This window comes from Monodon monoceros, unplaced genomic scaffold (assembly GCF_005190385.1).
Source record: "Monodon monoceros isolate NGI ecotype Baffin Bay Population unplaced genomic scaffold, NGI_Narwhal_1 Super_Scaffold_13, whole genome shotgun sequence".
Lineage (NCBI taxonomy): Eukaryota > Metazoa > Chordata > Mammalia > Artiodactyla > Monodontidae > Monodon > Monodon monoceros.
In genome coordinates, this window is record NW_021703769.1 from 47,625,766 (window position 1) to 47,645,416 (window position 19,651).

At 41.5% G+C, this 19,651-nt stretch overlaps 1 protein-coding gene across 1 annotated transcript in view; it reads right to left on the reverse strand.

Moving 5' to 3' along the window:
* Nucleotides 1-207: 207 nt before the first annotated feature.
* Nucleotides 208-19,651, reverse strand: part of DSTN (destrin, actin depolymerizing factor) — a 34,468-nt gene continuing 15,024 nt past the window's right edge. The window contains exons 2-4 of the mRNA XM_029221663.1: nt 5,231-5,538; nt 2,618-2,694; nt 208-627 (exon numbers count right to left, since the gene is read on the reverse strand). Coding sequence (XP_029077496.1) covers nt 518-627; nt 2,618-2,694; nt 5,231-5,538 — 495 coding nt within the window. The 3' untranslated portion in view covers nt 208-517. The remainder of the gene's footprint in view (nt 628-2,617; nt 2,695-5,230; nt 5,539-19,651) is intronic.

Here is a 19,651-nt window from a genome sequence, read left to right on the forward strand (position 1 = left end):
TCTAAGCAGTCTCCACCACACGTCTGGTAGAATCTTACGTAGTTAGTAAGTACATTAGTGCTGTTACATGTTGTGAGAATTATTTTCCATTACTCAGTTTAGCTCAACAGAGAAAAAAGAATTTGGGCCAAAATTATAACCAGATTATGACCAATTCTCTAAGCAAAAGAAACGAAGTAACTACTGAGGTTAATGAAGACGCAGTAATTCTCTTCATGTGGCCTTGGACTGTCTTGTGAACTGCACTATTAGAAATCATGAGCTTAACAAAAACCTTTACAAGTCAACTAATCAAAACAGGCATTTGGCCAGTAAGAATTTAATTTCACACCAATACAACTTTAGAGTTTAGATTTATTTAGGGCCATTTGCACATGTGCATGGAATAGTTTACCCTAGCAAATGACAAGACAGCTCCCCTCAGCGAGTCCCTGGCCTAAACGTATCAGCTTTACTTACATAGCAAAAGGATAACATTAAACACGGAAGCTTTCAGTTTGTGGCACCGAGTGATGGTCTACACAGGGCATCCTTCAAAAGCTACAATTAAGGATCCACCTAGCTTTTCAGCAATACAAGCCCGATTGAGGTCTTCTGGCCCATTTGCTTGACATTCATGTTTTATGCCTAGGGAGGAAAAACAACAATTCCATTTAGAATTATGGCAGTAGCTTACGTATTTCTCTAAGATATCAAACTGTTTTAAAAGACCAGTTCAAACGTGGGTGGGAAAGCCGTGGCATATACAAACCATGGAATACCACACAGTGACGAGTAATCTGTAACCACATGCATCATCACGAATGACTCTCACAGACTAATGCTGACAAAAAGAAGCCAGACTTAATAGCGTATGTTCTAGACAGTTCCACTCGTATAACACAAAATCAGCCAGAGCTACCTTATGCTGTTAGGAGCCAGGGGACTGGTGTCCCTGGGGGGAAGAAGTAGGGGCAGTGGTGTGAGGAGGGGCACCGGGAAGGCTTGAGGGCGCTGGTCATTAAACCAGGAAACAACCGTAATTCACGTACGCTTTTCTACAGATGCGCTGTATTTCAACAAGTTAAAAAGCAGGTCTAGGAATAGTTTTTCTTGGTTTTTGAAATATACATAAACATATGAATTTGATGTTTTGATCGTACAGTTGATTTAGTCAACTGAACTGAGGAATAAGAGCACTTACAAATGGGATCACTTCTGCTCCAGAAAGGCACCACACAATACATCTAAGAAATCTATCACAATTAAGACTATGTAAAATGTTTTACTGATCGCCTTCTCATCAAAATTACAACACCACACTGCACAAAAGGAGCTCAATTATGGAATCATCTACAGTAGCTTCTCTGTATTAAACAGCTGCATTTTCTGATTTTCCATAATTTTAAGACCATTTCTTAAGCTGCTGAAAGCACAGCAGGTCAGCTTTTGGACCACTCAGGACTGACTGGAGAAAGCCAGCGAAGGTTTCACCAGGAAAAAAGGCACGAGGGAGATGGTCTTTCACGTCAGCAGATCAAGTCCACGGAGCAGCTCCTTTACTGGAACGCACCGCAGAGCGAGGAGGAATCCACTCCGATGCCCTCTGGGGTGCCCTGTGCCAGTGCTGAAGCTAAGGGGTCACGTCAAAACACCAGTTCCCCGGCCAGTGCACACACTTCTAGGGGGCAGCCCGACACCAAACCAAGCACATGAGGAGCCTGACAAGGACTGCACGATGCAGGAAAGGAAGCGAGAACTTTGTTTTCCCAAGTAAAACACGCTAGGGCAAACCCGATCTACTACAAGAATATAAAAATCAGTCACAGTAAAACAAGCAAAATGAAAATGACCCTAGGCCAAGCCCTTGTGACCGCGGCTCTCCCAGCTGTCTGGAGCGGCCACAGCAGGAAGGTAGGGGGCCACCTCTTCTACTGCGCACCTCCCGTTCACAGCTGGGAGAACCCGGCCCGTGGAGGTCACACAGCACTCAGACGACAAGCTTAGCCCTCAGCGGGCTAAGGGCACTTGCCCCATGCTCTGTCCATCATACCAACATCTCCTCCTGGCTGGAGACAGTAAGTGCGTCCAGGCCATCTCATCAGGATCCCAATCACCCAGCGGCAAGTCAAATATAACTGGCCAGCCCAAGGACTGAGGCCACTCTCCTTTGGACACAGATGAGTCTATAACGTAAAATCATACCATTCCAAAGAAAAGCCAGCGACAAGAGCAGCCCTTCCCATTTATGAACATTTCCTTTGTGCAACTTTGTTCTGTCAACTACATTCAGAGGCAAAAGCAAATTTATTACTTAGTATGACCAGTTAGTCCCCGCCTGCTACCTGAGAAACTTGACAGCATCTCAAACTAGTTTCACGCCAGACTGAACAGGAGTACACACACAGTGTCGAGGGAACAGAACATCGAACACAGGCCTTTCGGCCCAGGGTGGCCTGCACAAGGCAGAGACGTGCAGAGAGCCGGGTCAGCCTCCAGGGCTTTCCTCTAAACAAGCAGTGATGCCCTTCTCTGTGGCCAGGGCCCTCCAAAGAGAGTAAGGTGCTTCTTAGAAAAGGTGGTCCCCGTGCCAGGGCTCACGACACCGCCGAATACCTGGAAGTCAACTAGACCTTACCTTGAAATTTCTTTTTGATTGCATCCTTGGAGCTCGCATAGATCATTTTACTTTTCAGAGGTGCTAGTTCTGGAGCCCTGGATACAGAAGCGCCAAAGAAGAAAAACAATGGTTTAGAGAAAGTTCAATTTCCATCTTGTTAAACACCTGCAGCAGTGGGCAGGGAGGGGCCTCAGAATCTACTGGGGGAGCTTCTCTAACTACACAAATTTTCCAATTCCGCTCCTCGGACCGTGGTGGCTGAGCGTATACAGAATAACTCAGGTTGACCAAGGTGGGAAAAAAGTTGAGGACCAATGATTAGAAATCAGTTAATGGCGCTAGAATAAAAGAAACAACATTGGATAATTCACTGTATGACCCAACTGTTTTCTTGCAAATAATTGTTTTTCACTTGTATCAGTAAAGGCTTGAGTTCAGGCTAATAACCACCATCTTTGTATGAGGTTTTTAATACTTTCTGGTGGAAAAGTTTCAAAATACAGAAAAGTACAGAGAATAATCTGTAAGTCAAGTATCTGCCACCCAGAATTAAGAGATGCTAGCAGTTTTTGCTTCAGGTTGTTTTCTGGAAAAGAATGTATATAAAGTCCAAGTCCCCTTACTGCCCCTGCCCACCCGGTCCCCTCATTCACATCTGTTCCAGCAGCAAGTTCTGACCTCAGGCACTCATTGTCCATCTCAGTTTAACATAATAAAACATGTCACAAGGATTTCTTTTTCTAAGCTTAATGGCAATTCAGCAATCATTATGTCTTAATTGTTAATATAACTATTATCTTATATTTACAAAATTTTTAGTGCCTCCCCCTCTTGAACGAATACTGGAAGCACAGCATAAGCTTTACCATGTTCTTTACCTGCAATGTTGAAAGTAAGAGAAATACTAACAATGCACAGAAACATCTCATCTACTCAAACTGCACATCTACGAATGCATCATCTCTCACTATACACCAAACCTCAGGCCTGCCTGCACTCCACACCACCACGATTCCATTTAGCTGCCATATTTCCAGGACATTCCACAGTCATGAACACCATGGCCCGGTGGGGCCCTCACCTAGTCTGCCGCCCACACAGCGGGCTGAGTCTATTCTTGGGAACAAGGCGAAGGGCAGCTTCTCGGTCTCTCAGCGCATATTCCTCACAACTCTGAGGTCCAAGGAGGGAGGCAAAGCCACAACAAGGACCTCAGATGCACCAGCTACAAAATTAAGTGGGTGCTTTTCTTATGCAAAATAGGTCAGGGACAAAAAAAGCTTTAGCTGTTCTGATTTTACTCTAAACAGATCTTCAAAATACTTGAAGTAAGAGCCGTTCCCTGGGCCCTAAACAGAGCTTGTTATGGAAAACTCCTATAAGGTTTTATCTTTCTTTTAAAAAGTAATAATGCAAAAATAAAACACTGCACTAACACTGAATCTTCTCTTCTTCATTCTACTTTTATTTTCCAAATGTTCTTTAATAAGGATGTATCATTTTCATAGTGGAAAAAAAAAGGATAAAAATCCAGGATAAAAAATAGTGCAAATGAAGGAAATATTAACCAGTTTAAAAGCTTAAACCTTTACCTGCCATACCTGCCACTCAAGAGTAAAGCCCGGAAGAGCCAGGGCTTTAGCTGGTTTTTTCACAGCTATTTTCCCAGCCCTAACACGATGCCTGGCATGTAGCAGAAATAAAAGTTAAAAGGATGCACCTTCATTCAACATGCTCGGTTTTAAGTCTCACTACTATCTTTATGCACTTGTGTCTGTGGCTGCCAGGCTCCTTCCACAGTGGGCGCCCAATACGCGCATCTGACCTCACCAGATGCAGCCAGGGCTGCAAGGGACTGAGCCGTGGCCTAGGGTTACATTCCCTGAGACCTGAACTCTTTTGACTTCCCAGCCCCATGGTCCCACGTTGTTGGTGGCACACAGCTGAGAGTTAAGCCCCTCCTTGCCTTGCTGGGCTCAGGCCAGAGTCCAGAGGACACTCACACCCCCCAAATCAGAGGCCGTTACCACTTCCCCCTTCCCCTTGGAAGCCAGAGAAGATTCTCACTGTGTAAGAATTCCATACCAAGGAATGTTCTACATACAATACAATTAAATGAGGAATATAGGGTGACTTTTAAATCAAGCTTAATCTCAAATATGAACCTACTTGAAAAGACCAGAATAACTAATTTAAACAGCCTTTTAAGGCCATGTAAATCACTTTATAGCACAGTTTCACTATTTACAACAACGCTGTCCAATAAATAGAGCTTTCTGCAGCGAAGGAAATGTTCTGTATCGGTGCTGTGCTACCTAAAAAGGTGGCCACTAGTCACATGTGGCTACTGAGCATTTGAAATGTGGTGATTCAACTGAGAAACTGAACTTCAGACTTTAATTTCAACAGCCCCAAGAGGCTAGTAGCTACCCTACTGGACAGTGTGAATGCAGAGCAAATCCCAGCTGGAGGCCACGCCAGCACCAGCTTCAAAGGCCACAGAGGCACAAGTGAAGCGGGAGGCTGGTTCCTGGCAGGGCGTGTTGGAGAAGAATCTGGTGAGGTGCTAAGCTGACAATAAGAGATTAACTCTGAGATTTACAAAGGTTCAATATTTCTAACAATGCTTACCACAAAAAAAACATCAACTCCTCTTTTCTGGATTCCTTTGTTTCGAAGCTTGCATCATACAAAGCATAGCGACAATCTTTTTCAGGAAGCATTCCCACAAAATGCTTGAAAGGATCTGTTATGGTTACACCGATATCTCCAACCAAGATCTCTTTGCCTTCTTCTACAATGATGCACTTTTTGTCTGCACTGAGACAAAAAATGACAGCTTTCTTTCTTTTCTTGATTTCTTCTGGTGTGGAGCACTTCCGAACTTTCATGTCATAAAAAATGCGACATACTTCATCAGCAACTTGCACTCCTGAGGCCTAGAATGAGAAGAGGAAAAAATCATAAGGAGGCTTACAGTTTTTATCATGCCAAATACAAAACACTACGTAACTTTTGGTTCATAGACTGGCATACACTTAAATTTTTTTAGGTATATTTACCATCTAATAGGAAGGCTAGAAAATTTGAGCTGCAAACACTAATTTCAGTCATTAAACTTTTAAAAAGATTACATATCTAAGCCATTCATCACTATTATGCGGGAGTAAGGGAAGATTCAGCTACAGCAGCTCCTCCAACCCTGAAACCTAGCAAACAGTGCTTCCTGGGGTGCTGAATTAGTTTCTTCTTATACAGGTTGCTCAGAGCCCTGACTGGGGCAGGCAGTCATCTCCCCAGTTTGGGTGTTAATAATACCCGAAATTCTTTTCGTAACGAATAATAGATGGTCAGAGTGGCTGGGTTGGGAAAATTCCACTCCTACAGTACATACTTCACTAATAAAAGAATTGAAAGATCTTTGTTCTACTAACATGTCAAAATTATATGATTAATATCCAGTAACATATCAGTCACATACCTGTAAAATTTCATTTATAAAATCTCCAAGTTTTAAATTAAAATTAGAATAAATGAGATTGCTAGGAGACTAGATCTTAATCGTTCCCACCACAAGAAAAGAAATGATAATTATGTGATGTGATAGAAGTGTTAGCTAACCTACGGTGGTAATCATATTGCAATATATAAATGAATCAAAAATCAACACCTTGTAAACCCTAAGCTTACATGTTATATGTCGATTATATCTCGATTAAAAATAAATAAATATTTACTGCTATAACAAAGAGGATAGCTTAATTTAGGATTATACTGACTACGGAAAATAACCTTTTACCATGTTATACTTGCTATTCCAAAATGAAGAAGTGGTTACATAAGATCTTGATAACCAAAGATCTAAAATCACTTTTTGATCTTTTCAACTTCTTTAAAGAATGTGCCATTTCCATTAACTTTATAATTTTTTATGCTTCATTAACTACTTTGGTTTGCATGTTAGCTTTTCTAAAGCAAGAATTATAAACTTAATAGAATTTAAATACTAAACAATGCCAAAATGTTAATGATACCCAAAATTAACATCACACCATTTGATTAAATATAAATGCGTGTGAGATGAAAAAATAACCTGCACACTAGGAAAAAATATTTGCAAATCGTATATCCAATAAGAAACTTGTATCCAGAATATATAAAGAAACCTTATAACAACAATAAAAAAGACAACCCAATTTAAAAATGGGCAAGCAATTTGAATAGACATTTATCCAAAGAAGATTTTTAAAAAACGGTCAAGAAGCACTTGGAAAAACGCTCAGCACCATTAGTCATTAGGTAAGTGCACATCAACACCACAATGAAAAACTACTTCACACCCACCGGGATGGCTGTGGACAGAAACTAATGTTGGTGAGGCTGTTGAGAAACTAGGGCCCTTAAATGTTGCTGAAAGAACTACAACAATGGTGCAGCCGCTTCAGGAAACCATCTTGCAGCTCCTCAAAACATTAAACATGGAGTTAACACACAGCAACACCACTCCTCAGCGTAGACACAGGAGAAATGAAAACATATGTCCACACAAAAACCTGTGCGTGAAAGTTCATAGCAGCATTATTTCTAACCGCCAAAAAGTAGAAGGAATCCAATGTTTATCAGCTGATGAATAAACAAAACGTGGCATATCCATACAATGGCGTATTATTCATCCATGACAGAATGAGGTGCTGATCCCCGCTACACGACACATGGACCTTGAAAAGCACCATGCTAAGTAAAGGCCCAGACATACGAGGCCACATTGCTCACAAGTCTATTCCCTGAAATGTTGAAAACAGTCAAATCCATGGACAGGAAGCAGATTAGTGGTTTCCAGTGGCAAAGGGGAGAGGGAATGCAGAGTGACTACTAGTGGGATGGGCATCTTTTTGGAGTGATGGAATGTTCTGGAATTTGACAGTGGTGATGGATGCATAACTCTGGAAACATATTGAAAATCAGCGAACTGTACTTTATGATATATGAATTATATCTCAGTAAAGTTGTTACTTAAAAAGGCATGTAAGGGGCTTCCCTTGCGGCGCAGTGGTTGGGAGTCCGCCTGCCGATGCAGGGGACGCGGGTTCGTGCCCCGGTCCGGGAAGATCCCACATGCCGCGGAGCGGCTAGGCCCATGAGCCATGGCCGCTGAGCCTGCGCGTCCAGAGCCTGTGCTCCGCAACGGGAGAGGCCACAACAGTGAGAGGCCCGTGTACCGCAAAAAAAAAAAAAAAAAAAAATCCATGTAAGAATTCTGGGGGTTAAAATACACAAAGATCCTAGCAGTTACTTAGTATTAAGGTAACTGGGCCACTTAATCATCTCATTGATTAAAAGAGCTCACCTCAATCCCATCTAATCTAATCTACATCTAATCATAGTCCACTTCAATCCTACCTAATCTAATGCTAAATGAACATTTTACTCTAACAAAGAGGAATATATAGAAAATTAAGGCGAGAAAACTACCTCCAAAGTTACACAATCTTACCGCTTTCCCATTTTTAAAAAATACTACCTTAAACCTTCTTTTACTGCTTTAGGAGTAGTATTGTTCTGATCTTCACAGTTCATCTATGGAAAGCAAGTTAAGAATCTTTATTTTGATTTTTTGAATAGAGATGAATAAAATGTTCAAAGTGACAAAAATTAACAAGGAATTAGAAACAGACCCTAATTCCTCTAACTCTCTAGTCCATAACTGGTGATCTGTAAATCACATTTGACTAATCCATCTTTAAAAGCATGAAGGAAACATTTGAAGCCTTGAATCCAACCAATTAATATTTGAATGTATCTGTCAATATCTAAGTGAAGTATTTCAAACAACACTCAATTCTGACTTGGAAATTAATTATGCATCAGTAATTGAAAACAGAAAGTAAATGTGTACCCTGCAATCATAATGCAACTAACCTCCGTCAAATCTGGCTGTAACTTACAGGCACCTTAAAAGCCTCAGTAAGGAAGAATTTTGGCTTTTTTCTATCTGAAATGAGGAATATGGAGGTTTCTGATGAGGGGAATACTAGAGACATTTATGCTTGAGGAAACTAACACCAAAGACTGTGAAGGAGAAACTGGCAAAGACACTGGAAGCAGGAAGACTACTTCTGAGGCAACTGCCAATATCCAGAGAAAGCTCTGAACTACAGCAGTGCTGCTGAAAACAAAAACAAATCCAAGGACATTTCAAAGCAGAGCCAATACAGCTGAGAGAAACAGTAAGGAAGAGCATCAAAGACGACCCTGGATGGATTCTCCAGACTGGTGACTAGAAAGACTGATGGATAAACAGAAGGGGGAGGATGGGCACAGTTTAACACGTTAATCTTGAAGAATGTGCAAGACATCTAGGTGGAGATGACCAGTTAGTAACTGGAAACAGCACAAATCTAATAGGAAGGCTCCACTTAATCGGTATTTTGGACCAAAGTCAATACCATGGAGGCATATCAACATTAAGTAGCAAAAGAGAAACAAGTCAATGGAATTAAGAAGAAATTATCAAAAGGCTAAGAAGAAAAAGTAAGAAGGGGGAAAAGACCATCCTGGAAGCCAAGAGAAAATATTTCCAGAAGGGAGGTCAGCAATACCAGAAACTGTAAAGTTCGAGAATGACTGGAAACGGACCACTGGGCTTGACGACTGGGCCTCTGAGCATTTCAGGAGACAGAGGGATGGGCAGGAATCCAGGGCAGTGGGCTGGGGATGCACAGGGAACTGAGGTACAGCAGACAGGATGGCTGATGGCGAAGGAAAGGGGAGGACTGAACGCTGACTTCCAATGCATGTAAGTTGTCTTCCACTGGGGAGATGCGGCCACACTAACAGTTTAAGAGCTTGAAGGAACAAGAGAAAGAAAGCCAAAGCCTAAAGAAAAAGAAAAAAATACTAATGTTGAGTACTTCTATTGTCACACACTTCTAAATCACCATTCTATGAGCTAGCTACCATTACTGTTTGCATCCTACAGATGGGGAAATTGAGGCATAGAAAGATTAAGTAACTTGGCCAGGGTCACACAGAAACTGACAGAAGAACTGAGGTTTGAACTCAGGCGATTTGGCTCCAGAGGATACTTAACCACTCAAACAACAGTCAGAATCCTAATGAGACTGATGAGATGCAGGGCACAGATGCAGGAGTCAGTCTTAGGAAAGACTATGCCTTTATTCCTCTAAAATAGGAAGAGGGAGGGTAAAGGTTTAGAATAGCTATGATGGGGAGTTCCAAAGGGAATCCCCTAAGGACCAGCAAAGGGATCCGAGGACCCCACAGGTTCAGTGAGGTCAGAGAGGCAACGGGTGAGCAATCTGGCAGGAAGCGGATGCTGAGGCGGTGTTGGTGGAAAGGAAAGACTCTGCATTCTCCTGAGGTATCCACGCTCGAGGTTTCCATCACCTAACCCAAATGACTCGCACGTTGTTCAGATTTCTGCCTTTCTGAACTCACAGTCTTTACACCCAATTGCCTATCTAACATCTGCAGCTGGATGTTTCAAAGGGATCTGATGCTCAGCATGTCCAAAATCTGATACAGGTTGGTCTCCTTTCCCAGTACACACCAGCATCCCAGTTTCATATAAGCGCCAAACCTAAGAGACATCCTCAACAATCCTCTACCCTCACCTCACTTAGCCCTTTGAATTTCCAAGTTTTTCTCCAAGATATTCATTTCTCCCCATTTCTGTTGCCATTCTCCCAGCCCAAGCTACCACTGCCTATTACCGTAACTGTGCCAGTAACCTCTCAAGTCACTGCAGGGGAGGGAGACGAGGACATGCGTGCACCCAGGAAGACCACGTTCTCCAGCCTTCCTCGCAAGCTCAGCTGGGGCCACAAGACTGAGCCCTGCTCGGTGAGAGGTGGGCACCGTGACAGGAAGAACCGCCAGGCCTGGCCCTTTAAAGCTGATCTTCAAGCTCTGCCTTCCCCTGCAAAGATGACCCTGGCAGACACACCTCAAGACAGAAGAGGGCTGCCCAACCCCACCGCACTGCACGACAGAGATAAACCTTTACTCTATTATTAGGCCACTGATATTTGGCGTTTAATTTGTCATCCCAAACACAACAGACTGCTCACGCACCCTGTGATCACCTCCACTCCCCCCAATTCATCCAGTGCACTGCAGCCACAGATCTGGAACAGGAATACCATCACCGTGCGTAAAACACTTCAGTGGCGGCTTTCCACTGATCTGCGCAGGCGTGAGCCGCCCACCTCTGCAGCCCTACCTTACAGCACCCGTGCTCGGAAGTTCAGGAAGCTCACTACCGGCCTTCTGTCAGTTGTCTGCATTCAGGCTCCCTCCTGGCTCGGGGCCTCTGCTCACTGTGCCTCATTCACTCTTTACACCTCAGATCAATTTTCACTTGGAAAACAAGTTGTTTGGGCCAAACCACTATCACGCGCTTCCATGAGATCGTATGCCTCTAGCCCATAGCACTTACCACAGCCTCGATGTCCTACCTTCAAGATTACTTGACTGTCTCCCCAAAGGGGCAGTAAGATCCTTAAGACTACATGTCTGTCTTGTTCACTTTTGTGTTCCCTTGAGGAAATCAAGGATAAATCAGACCCTCCAGGAAGTGTACTGATTAGTGGAGAAGATAAAGAGCACATATAGTGCTTCAGTGCTTGGTAAAACATTCATTATTCCTTGATAAACTCCAACAGAAGGGCGTTTAAAGAAGGTAGAGATCAAACTGGGGGCAGGGAGGGGACGCGGGTAAATCAAGGAGAGTTTCGTCTGGAAGGTGACTTAAAGCACTCCAGAATAAGGGGGCCGAAAGGATGAAAAGACAGTTCCTGACAAACAGAACGCGGTTCGTCCAGTATGAGAGGAGGAAACCAGGATGTGGACTGGGTTCGGGGGAGAGGCCACCAACGGCAGGCCCAGGAGTCTGGAGGCACTGGGTATTTTTTGGAAAATACACGAAGCCATGCATGAGAGAGCCAGGACAGGAGGAGACTGGGGCAAGGAGACAACCTAAAGGCCACTGCGGTCAGCAAGGCCGGGGCCATGAGGCCTCCACCAGCGTGGCAGGCACAGTACAAGGAGGAGGTGGTGAGGACATCCCCTGTGCTCCACAGCCGCTGGCTGGGAAGGGAAGACAGCGAGGAAGCAGACAGAATCAAGTGTTCAGGTCAGTGACCAGGAGGCTGACTGATATCACCAAATGCTCATTTTCTCTCATCTTCCCACTGCGGTGGCTTTAGGGGCTTCGATGTTAAACAAGTCCGATTTCTTTACGACTAGTAACACTGTAATACTAACTTTTGCCCTTGAAAGTAATTTAAAACATGCACGAGGCAACATGTACATTAGGTTCAATTGTAATGAATAAAATATGCTTGAATTTGTTAGACCTTGATTTACTTACTATATACTTGGAATACACTTGATATGGAAGATTAAACAACTGGTGCCTAGACTCTTGATAATGATTTTTATAAAGCTGGACTAAAATAAAACCGCGAGGGCAGACTGGGAAGGCAGGGGACACCACTCCTCCAGCCCGGCGCCTCTGCCACTGCCCCTCCATGGGCTCACGGGCACCAGCAGGGCTCTTCTTCCACCTTTGACTCTGGGGGGTGAACGGGAAAGCCTGGGGTACGGACTAGTGGGATGGAAAAAAGATAAACTACTCCTTAAGTAACTACAGTTTATTAACTTTTTAGAGGCCAAAAGCAGATAACTTGATATTAAAGCACCAGAATTATGAGAGCAACAGCTCCACCCAAGCTTCCCCACTAACCAGCTGTGTCACCTCGGGCGTGTCATTTAACATCTCCTGAGTAAAGGAGTTCCTTCAACTGATTTACTTAGGGGCATGCACCAGGTCAGTAGGATCACCTGGGGATCCTGTTAAAATGCAGGTTTTGCAGATTCTGATTCAGAATATCTGGGGTAGAGTCTGAGACTCTGCATTTCCAATCAGCTCCAGGTGACAATCACTAAAACTGTTGCTCTAAAATTTCAAGAAACATTAAAATCTTAGCTCATTGCTATTTTACTTCTTTGCCTACAAGTTTAACTTTTATAATGAAGCAGTAGTGATAGAGTACATTATTAAAACTAATAGGCCCAAAGTCAAAGCATTTTTTGAGCCACAGACTCCTGGTAAAGCCTATGGGTCCTTTCTCAACATGGTATTTCAATCAAAATAAAAGATACAGCATTAAAAAAGAAACCAGTTGTATTGAAATACAGTTCATCTATCATGATGGTTAAGAATTCCTGTGAGTATTAAATTCTGTGGATTTGTTATCACATTTCAATGAATCTCTTAAAAACAGCTGTAACACTAATATTCAGAATCATTTGTTCACTGTGTTTTTTACCTAATAGAAAAGATCCTCTCCCATAAGTCTCAGTTTTCAGTATTTCTCTAAAATGTTAATTATTAACATTTTAACTGCTCAGCTGTCAAGAAATCCAAAGTTTATTTTTTAAAGCAAAACCAAATTCAGTTGCAATTTTAAATTTATTTCTAAAGAGTTATTTATATTCAACTGCAAAGTTTTAACAATAAAGACCATTAAAGGATACTTTGAAATAGGACCAAAATCTGCTGCACTGTTGGGAAAGAAAATCTTGAGAGCAAAAATAGATTGCTATTACAAAGAGCCTTGTGATTACCTTAAAAAGATATGTTATCCACGACTTCAGTTTCTCTCTGTTCTGTACCAGTGACCACTGGAGAATAACAGTTGCTTTCAGAACTCCACCCCCATGTTAAAATAGTTGCTGTTAAATGATTCTTCACTTATTTTATCTCACGTGACTACCAGTTTTAACTTGTACCTGAAGCATAATGGATCTCAAACCTGAGTCTCCTCTGGCAGAGCTTGTGTAAAACACTGATTCAGAGATTAAATGCATAATGTACACGGAGGCACTGTCTTTATATTCAACATTCACCCAGTGTACGCTTCTTTAAATAAAGTTACTACTCACAAACAGAGGGGGAAGTAAAAGCTACAAAGACTATGAAACACTGGGTATTTTAAAGTTAAAACATCAACTCTCTCCACTTCTAGAGTAAGGGTGGTAATCTTTGAAAGAAGCTCAAGTTTTCTGATTCAATTATTGTAGACAACAGAACCAGGCCAAAAACGAAATGTGATGGCTTACAGCAGCCTACCTTTCAACAAAACTTCAGAAACAGTGGTCTATGTCTATACTACCAAACTCAGGTAGGATGCCTGCTGGCTCCATAACTGATGCCAACTACACTTAACCCAATCCTCACTGGAGAAAACAGGAATGAAAGCTATTGTTTTGCCTCAGAAAATTATTAATTTTTAAAAAATTATTTTTCTAAACTGAGCGTCTGAAACATTTGAAAGTACAATACTGCATAGCAGACAAATACAGTTTCAAATTTACAAACACCTGGCAGAAAAAAATGGCATTAATTAGGTCCTTTCTCAACCTACCAACTCTTAAAAACCCACCATAACTGCTAATCAAAGGAGTTGGGGAGTTTAAAAATGGGTTCACAATTATCCTTTATTTACACCATGCCTTGCACAAGGGCCAAGAGAATCAGAAAATTACTGACTACAGAATATTTAGGCTTTTGGCTACTACAACTGGTGCCTCTGAGCAATAATGTTCACACAACAAATAAAATGAGAGTGACCAGTACTTCAGGGACATTTTTACATGTAAGATTTAAGAACCTCATAGATCCTGTGTCAAGATGGGAGGCAGAATACATACATTTAATTTATCTCCCTACCAAAAAGCCACTGAGAGTTCAAATAAGAATGAATGAAATTAGTTTGAGAAGCATTTAGGTCTCTAGATCCCCTCCTGAACTCCACTCTGCCGCCACCCCACTCCCTGGAATACTGGAGGTTATTCTCTGGAGGAGGTAAACAGTATGTCTTTCTGGCTTAGTTATCATACTGAAAACAGGAAAATAGGTGGCCATATGCAAATGATGCTAAGACACTCCACCTCCAACACCACCTTGAAGCTGTGCTGAACGACAGAACTTTCTGTGATGATACAAATGTTCTCTGTCTGCACTGTCCAATATGGCAGCCACTACCACACATGGCTACTGAGCACATGAAATATGGCTAATGCAACTGAGGATTTTAAATAGTTTAACATAAAATAACACATAAAATTAACTCAATACGTACCAAAATAGTATATATTGAGTAGACAAATCTATAAAACATATTACGTAGTTTTCTACCTTGGAAAAACACTATACTATTTAGCGTTATGGATGCCTCCTGTCCTCAGGAACCACCGTTACTATACTAGGCAGTAAAATAATGCCCCCAAGGGCAAGGATTTCAACTCCAGTTTACTGTAATAATTATGGCCAACTATTTCTGGAGGTAAGGAAGCAATCTTGGGGGGATAAAGACTCTTTTTTTGGCACGGGGATATTCTGAGTGTTAATTTGGAAGAGTCAAAACAACCAGACAGCTTAAAATTTTTGAAACAGTAATTTCTACCTGTTCTCTGACGACCACAACTACAGATTTAAAAAACATACTGACATTTGATGTATCTCTCTCCTTTCTTCCCGTGACTATTAAATGGATGAACAGCAAAGATATGAAGAACACAAAGGATGAGAACGGTCTTCTTTAACAGTCACGATTGAGTCACACCACCTCTTACCATTATCCTCCGCACAGCTATCAGCTACAGGTGTGAAGCAAAGCTCACAAGGATGAAAACTGGGGCCTGCCGTGGGGCGAGCTAACAAGCTCTGCCTTACAGTCTGTCCCTGCCCAGTAAGTAAAGATCAGTCAGGCACTGACGGCAAATCCTCCATCCCTTGATAAGCCCAGAATGTCCACAGCTGCTGAGTACACTTTTCTAGACCGTGCCCGGCCGAGGGGGCCAAGAAAGAGCTAAATTAAGCCCCTGCTCCACTAGCCGAGAGGCGCCTCTGCAGGGCTGCGAAGCTGGCAGCAGCGCCATCTGCCTGCCTCCTGGGGCTGCGCCACCGAGGGAAGCGCCGTTCTGTTGTTTGAGCAGTCACTACACAGGCCAGCAGCGAGCCAGAAAATGTTCCAAGTTAACCCTCTGCCCTGATACACTAGCTCATCCCCCAAAGCCAGGGTGACTAAACGGTTAAATTTACAGCCAATTTCCACTTGTAGAAGTCCTTCATTCACCTCATAGCAAAGTACAGACCATGTCCTTGAGACAGCCTATGTAGACCAAACAGCAACTCTCTACTAGCTGCATGTTAATGTTTAGAGTTCCACGAAAACCATTTTATGGTTACACCTTACTTAGTAAGGAAAAGAACTCATTCAATAACCTAAATTCTAGGAACCACCACCCACAGAAAAAAACCGCCACCAAAAGAAAAAAAACTTACAGAAAAATCATCTCAACAGCCAAAGTAGATTAGATAGAATAAAGGCCCAGTTGCTAAACATCATCTCTCTCACTCAGATTGTATGCAATCTTATTTACAGACAGTCTTACTAGGTGTAACAGGTTCCCCACCTGCTGGGAGGCTGAGGCAGGGAGTCAGAAAGGCAGGGCAGGAACAATAAGGAGTTCCATAAACCTGACGGAGAAAGTAACAGCCCCCATTTCTCCCCCCACCCGCCTCAAATCTAGATAGAAAAATGGGAGGGGGTCCGAGCAACCAAGGGATAGAAGCACACTGGCAAAAAGTCCTAGGTCTTTCCTCTTTTCTTTCAAGTGCCCAATTTCCTTCAGGATAAAATCCATGCCAAGCATTTTATGCCCTATCTTTCCAGCTTCCTTTCCCACTTCTCCCTGACGTGCACCCCGTAATTCCAGTCATGCACGACCTCTGGGATTCCCTGAATACACCACATTCTCTAGTGATACTTCACCTTCCTCCTCTGCCACCGGCCAAGTCCTTCAGGGCTCAGCTCAGGCCTCCCCTCTGGGAAGGAAATGCTTACTTGGCCTCTCAACCACCATATGCTAGCACAGAGGACGATTATTTCCATCACAGAATCATCAACGACTGTGATGAACTTTCTATTGGGTGTCTCATTCTCTAGACTGTGCTCCTTAAGGGCAAGAACTAACAGTATCATTTTTTCTCCAACCCTATTCTACCTAAGAAATATCACCTACTTTATAAGGTTTTGAAAAATGATTATCCCTTAAAATTTTTATGAAATGTTGTATTTTTTCCCCATTCTTTATGGTATAATTCTTCAGTTTACACCAAGGAAAATACTACATCTCAAAACTTTAGGGTTTTCTGAAAGAAACAAAGCGAAAAACTTCTAAGCAATTTTTATTGATCTCCACAGAATATTTTGGTCCTGATCAGACCTGCTATTATTTTCTTTTTCCTAAAGATACAGAACTTCAGACCTCTGACATACTGTTTGCATATATTTATAATGTTTATCTTTTAGATTCCTCATAACTAATTGACAAAAACAACTTGTAAAGAAGGAAAATTTTTACATCATTTGATTTTATAAGGACAACTCACTGCATATCACATCATGGAACCATGAATGTACTTGCGATGATGATGAAACTGAAACATTTTTTTTGAGCTATAACTGACACAGCATTGTTAGGTCACAACAACATACCTGTTGTTTCAAGTGTACAACATAATGATTCAGTATTTGTATACACTGTGAGATGATCACCATAATAAGTCTAGTTAGCATCCATCACCACACGTCGTTACAATTTTCCTTCTTGTGATGAGAACTTTTAAGATCTACTCTTTTAGCAACTTTCAAATATACAATAAGTACTATTACAATATTATAGTCACCATGCTGTACATCACATCCCCAGAACTTATTTATTTTATAATAGAAGTTTGTACCTTTTGACCACCTTCACCCATTTTGCCCACCACCCTGCCTCTGGCAACCACCAATTTGTTCTCTTTATCTATGAGTTTGGGTTTTTTTCTTTAGATTCCACATATAATTGAGATCATAAGGTATTTGTCTTCCTCTGTTTGACTTACTTCACTTAGCTTAATGCCTTCAAGCTCCATCCATGTTGTTGCAAGTGGCAAAATCTCCTTTTTTATGGCTAAATAATATTCCATTTATGTATTTATATATGTGTGCACATTTTCTTTATTCACTTATCCATCAATGAACACTTAGGTTGCTTCTATGCCTTGGCTATTGTAAGTAATGTTGCAATGAACAAGGGGTTGCATACATCTTTTATTCCTTTGCAAAAATACCCAGAAGTGGAGCTGATGGATCATATGGTAGTTCTTTAATTTTTAATTAAATTAAAAAATCAGTATGAGGAATCTTCATACTGATTTCCATAATGGCTGAACCAATTTACATTCCCTCCAATAGTGCACAAGGGTTCCCTTTTCTTCACATCCTCACCAACACTTGTTATTTCTGTCTTTTTTATAATTGGCATTCTAATGCATATATGGTCAATTAATTTATGTCAAAGGAGCCAAGAATAAAAAGTTGACCCTTGAACACCTTGGGGGTTAGGGGTACTGACCCTCTGCACAATTGAAAATCTGCATATAATTTTATAGTCAGCCCTCCAAGTCCATGGTTCCGCATTGGTGGATTCAACCAACCACGGATCGTGTAGTACTACAGCACATATTTACTGAAAAAATCCACCTCTAAGTGGACCTGTGCAGTTCAAACCCATGCTATTCAAGGGTCAACTGTACAATGGGAAAGGACAATCTCTTTTAATAAATGGTTTTGGGAAAAGTGGACAGCCACGTACAGAAGAATGACACTGGACCACTATCTTATAGCATAAGGAAATTAACTCAAAAAATGGATTAAAGACTTGAATGGAAGATATGAAATTGCAAATCTCCTAAAAGAAAACACAGATGGTAAGCTCTTCGACATAGGTCTTGGTGATGATTTTTTGGATCTGACTCCAAAAACCAAAAGCAACAAAAGCAAAAATCAGTAAGTGGAACTATATCAAATGAAAACACTTCTGCACAGCAAAGAAAACCATCAATAAAATGAAAAGGCAATCTACTGAATGGGAGAAAATGTTTGCAAATCAGGTATCTGATAAGGTACATATCCAAAATATGTAAAGAACTCACTCACATACAACTCAGTAACAACAAAAAAAAATTCAATTAAAAAATGAGCAGAGGCTCTGAATACACATTTTTCCAAAGACATAAAGATGGCCAAGAAGTACGTGAAAAGGTGCTCAACATCACTAATCATCAGGGAAACAATCAAAACCACCATGAGACATCACCTCAAGTCTTGGTATCTTTATCAATGCCCTCTGCCTAACACATACACACAATCCCCCATCTACCCGGAACCGAAGCTGTTTAATAAATGTTTATTTAATCAACGTAAGTTTTCTACTTAATATTCTGTTCTAAAGGTCACAAATATATACTTTTTATTTCTAAAACTGTCTGATATGTAAGCATCACTTAATTTCAGAATAAATGCTAGATAAGAGATATTAATGTATACAGTATTCAATATGCAAAGAGTATGACCTTTAAGAAGTCAATATCCCATAAAACAAACTGACACATTTCAAAATTTCTGCAATCCCCTCCCCTGTTAAATAGCCAATTGATTCTGCAGTTGAAAAAATTTAAAAAGCACTACTTAATAATAAGATATATCTATTAGTAGTTTTATCCAAGGTGGAGAGAATGACTGTTTCAAGCACTTATTAATATTAGGGGGAAAAAGATCTCCACAATATTTTGCCTCACCTTTCACTAAGATAGGAAACAAAGAATACATTCCTAAACTGGGGAATGGAATACTGTTTGCAACAAAAGGAACAAACTGCTGATGTACAAATACCTTATCCTAAGTGAAAAGAACCCAGACTCAAAGGTTATGACTGCACAATTCCATTTATATGATACTCGTGCAAAGGTGAAAGAAACTACAGGGACAAAGAACAGATCAGTGAGTCAGCTCTACACACCACCAGTCCCTCCCATCAGGAAACTTGCATAAGCCTCTTAGATAGCCTCATCCACCAGAGGGCAGACAGAAGAAGCAAGAACTACAATCCTGCAGCCTGTGGAACAAAAACCAC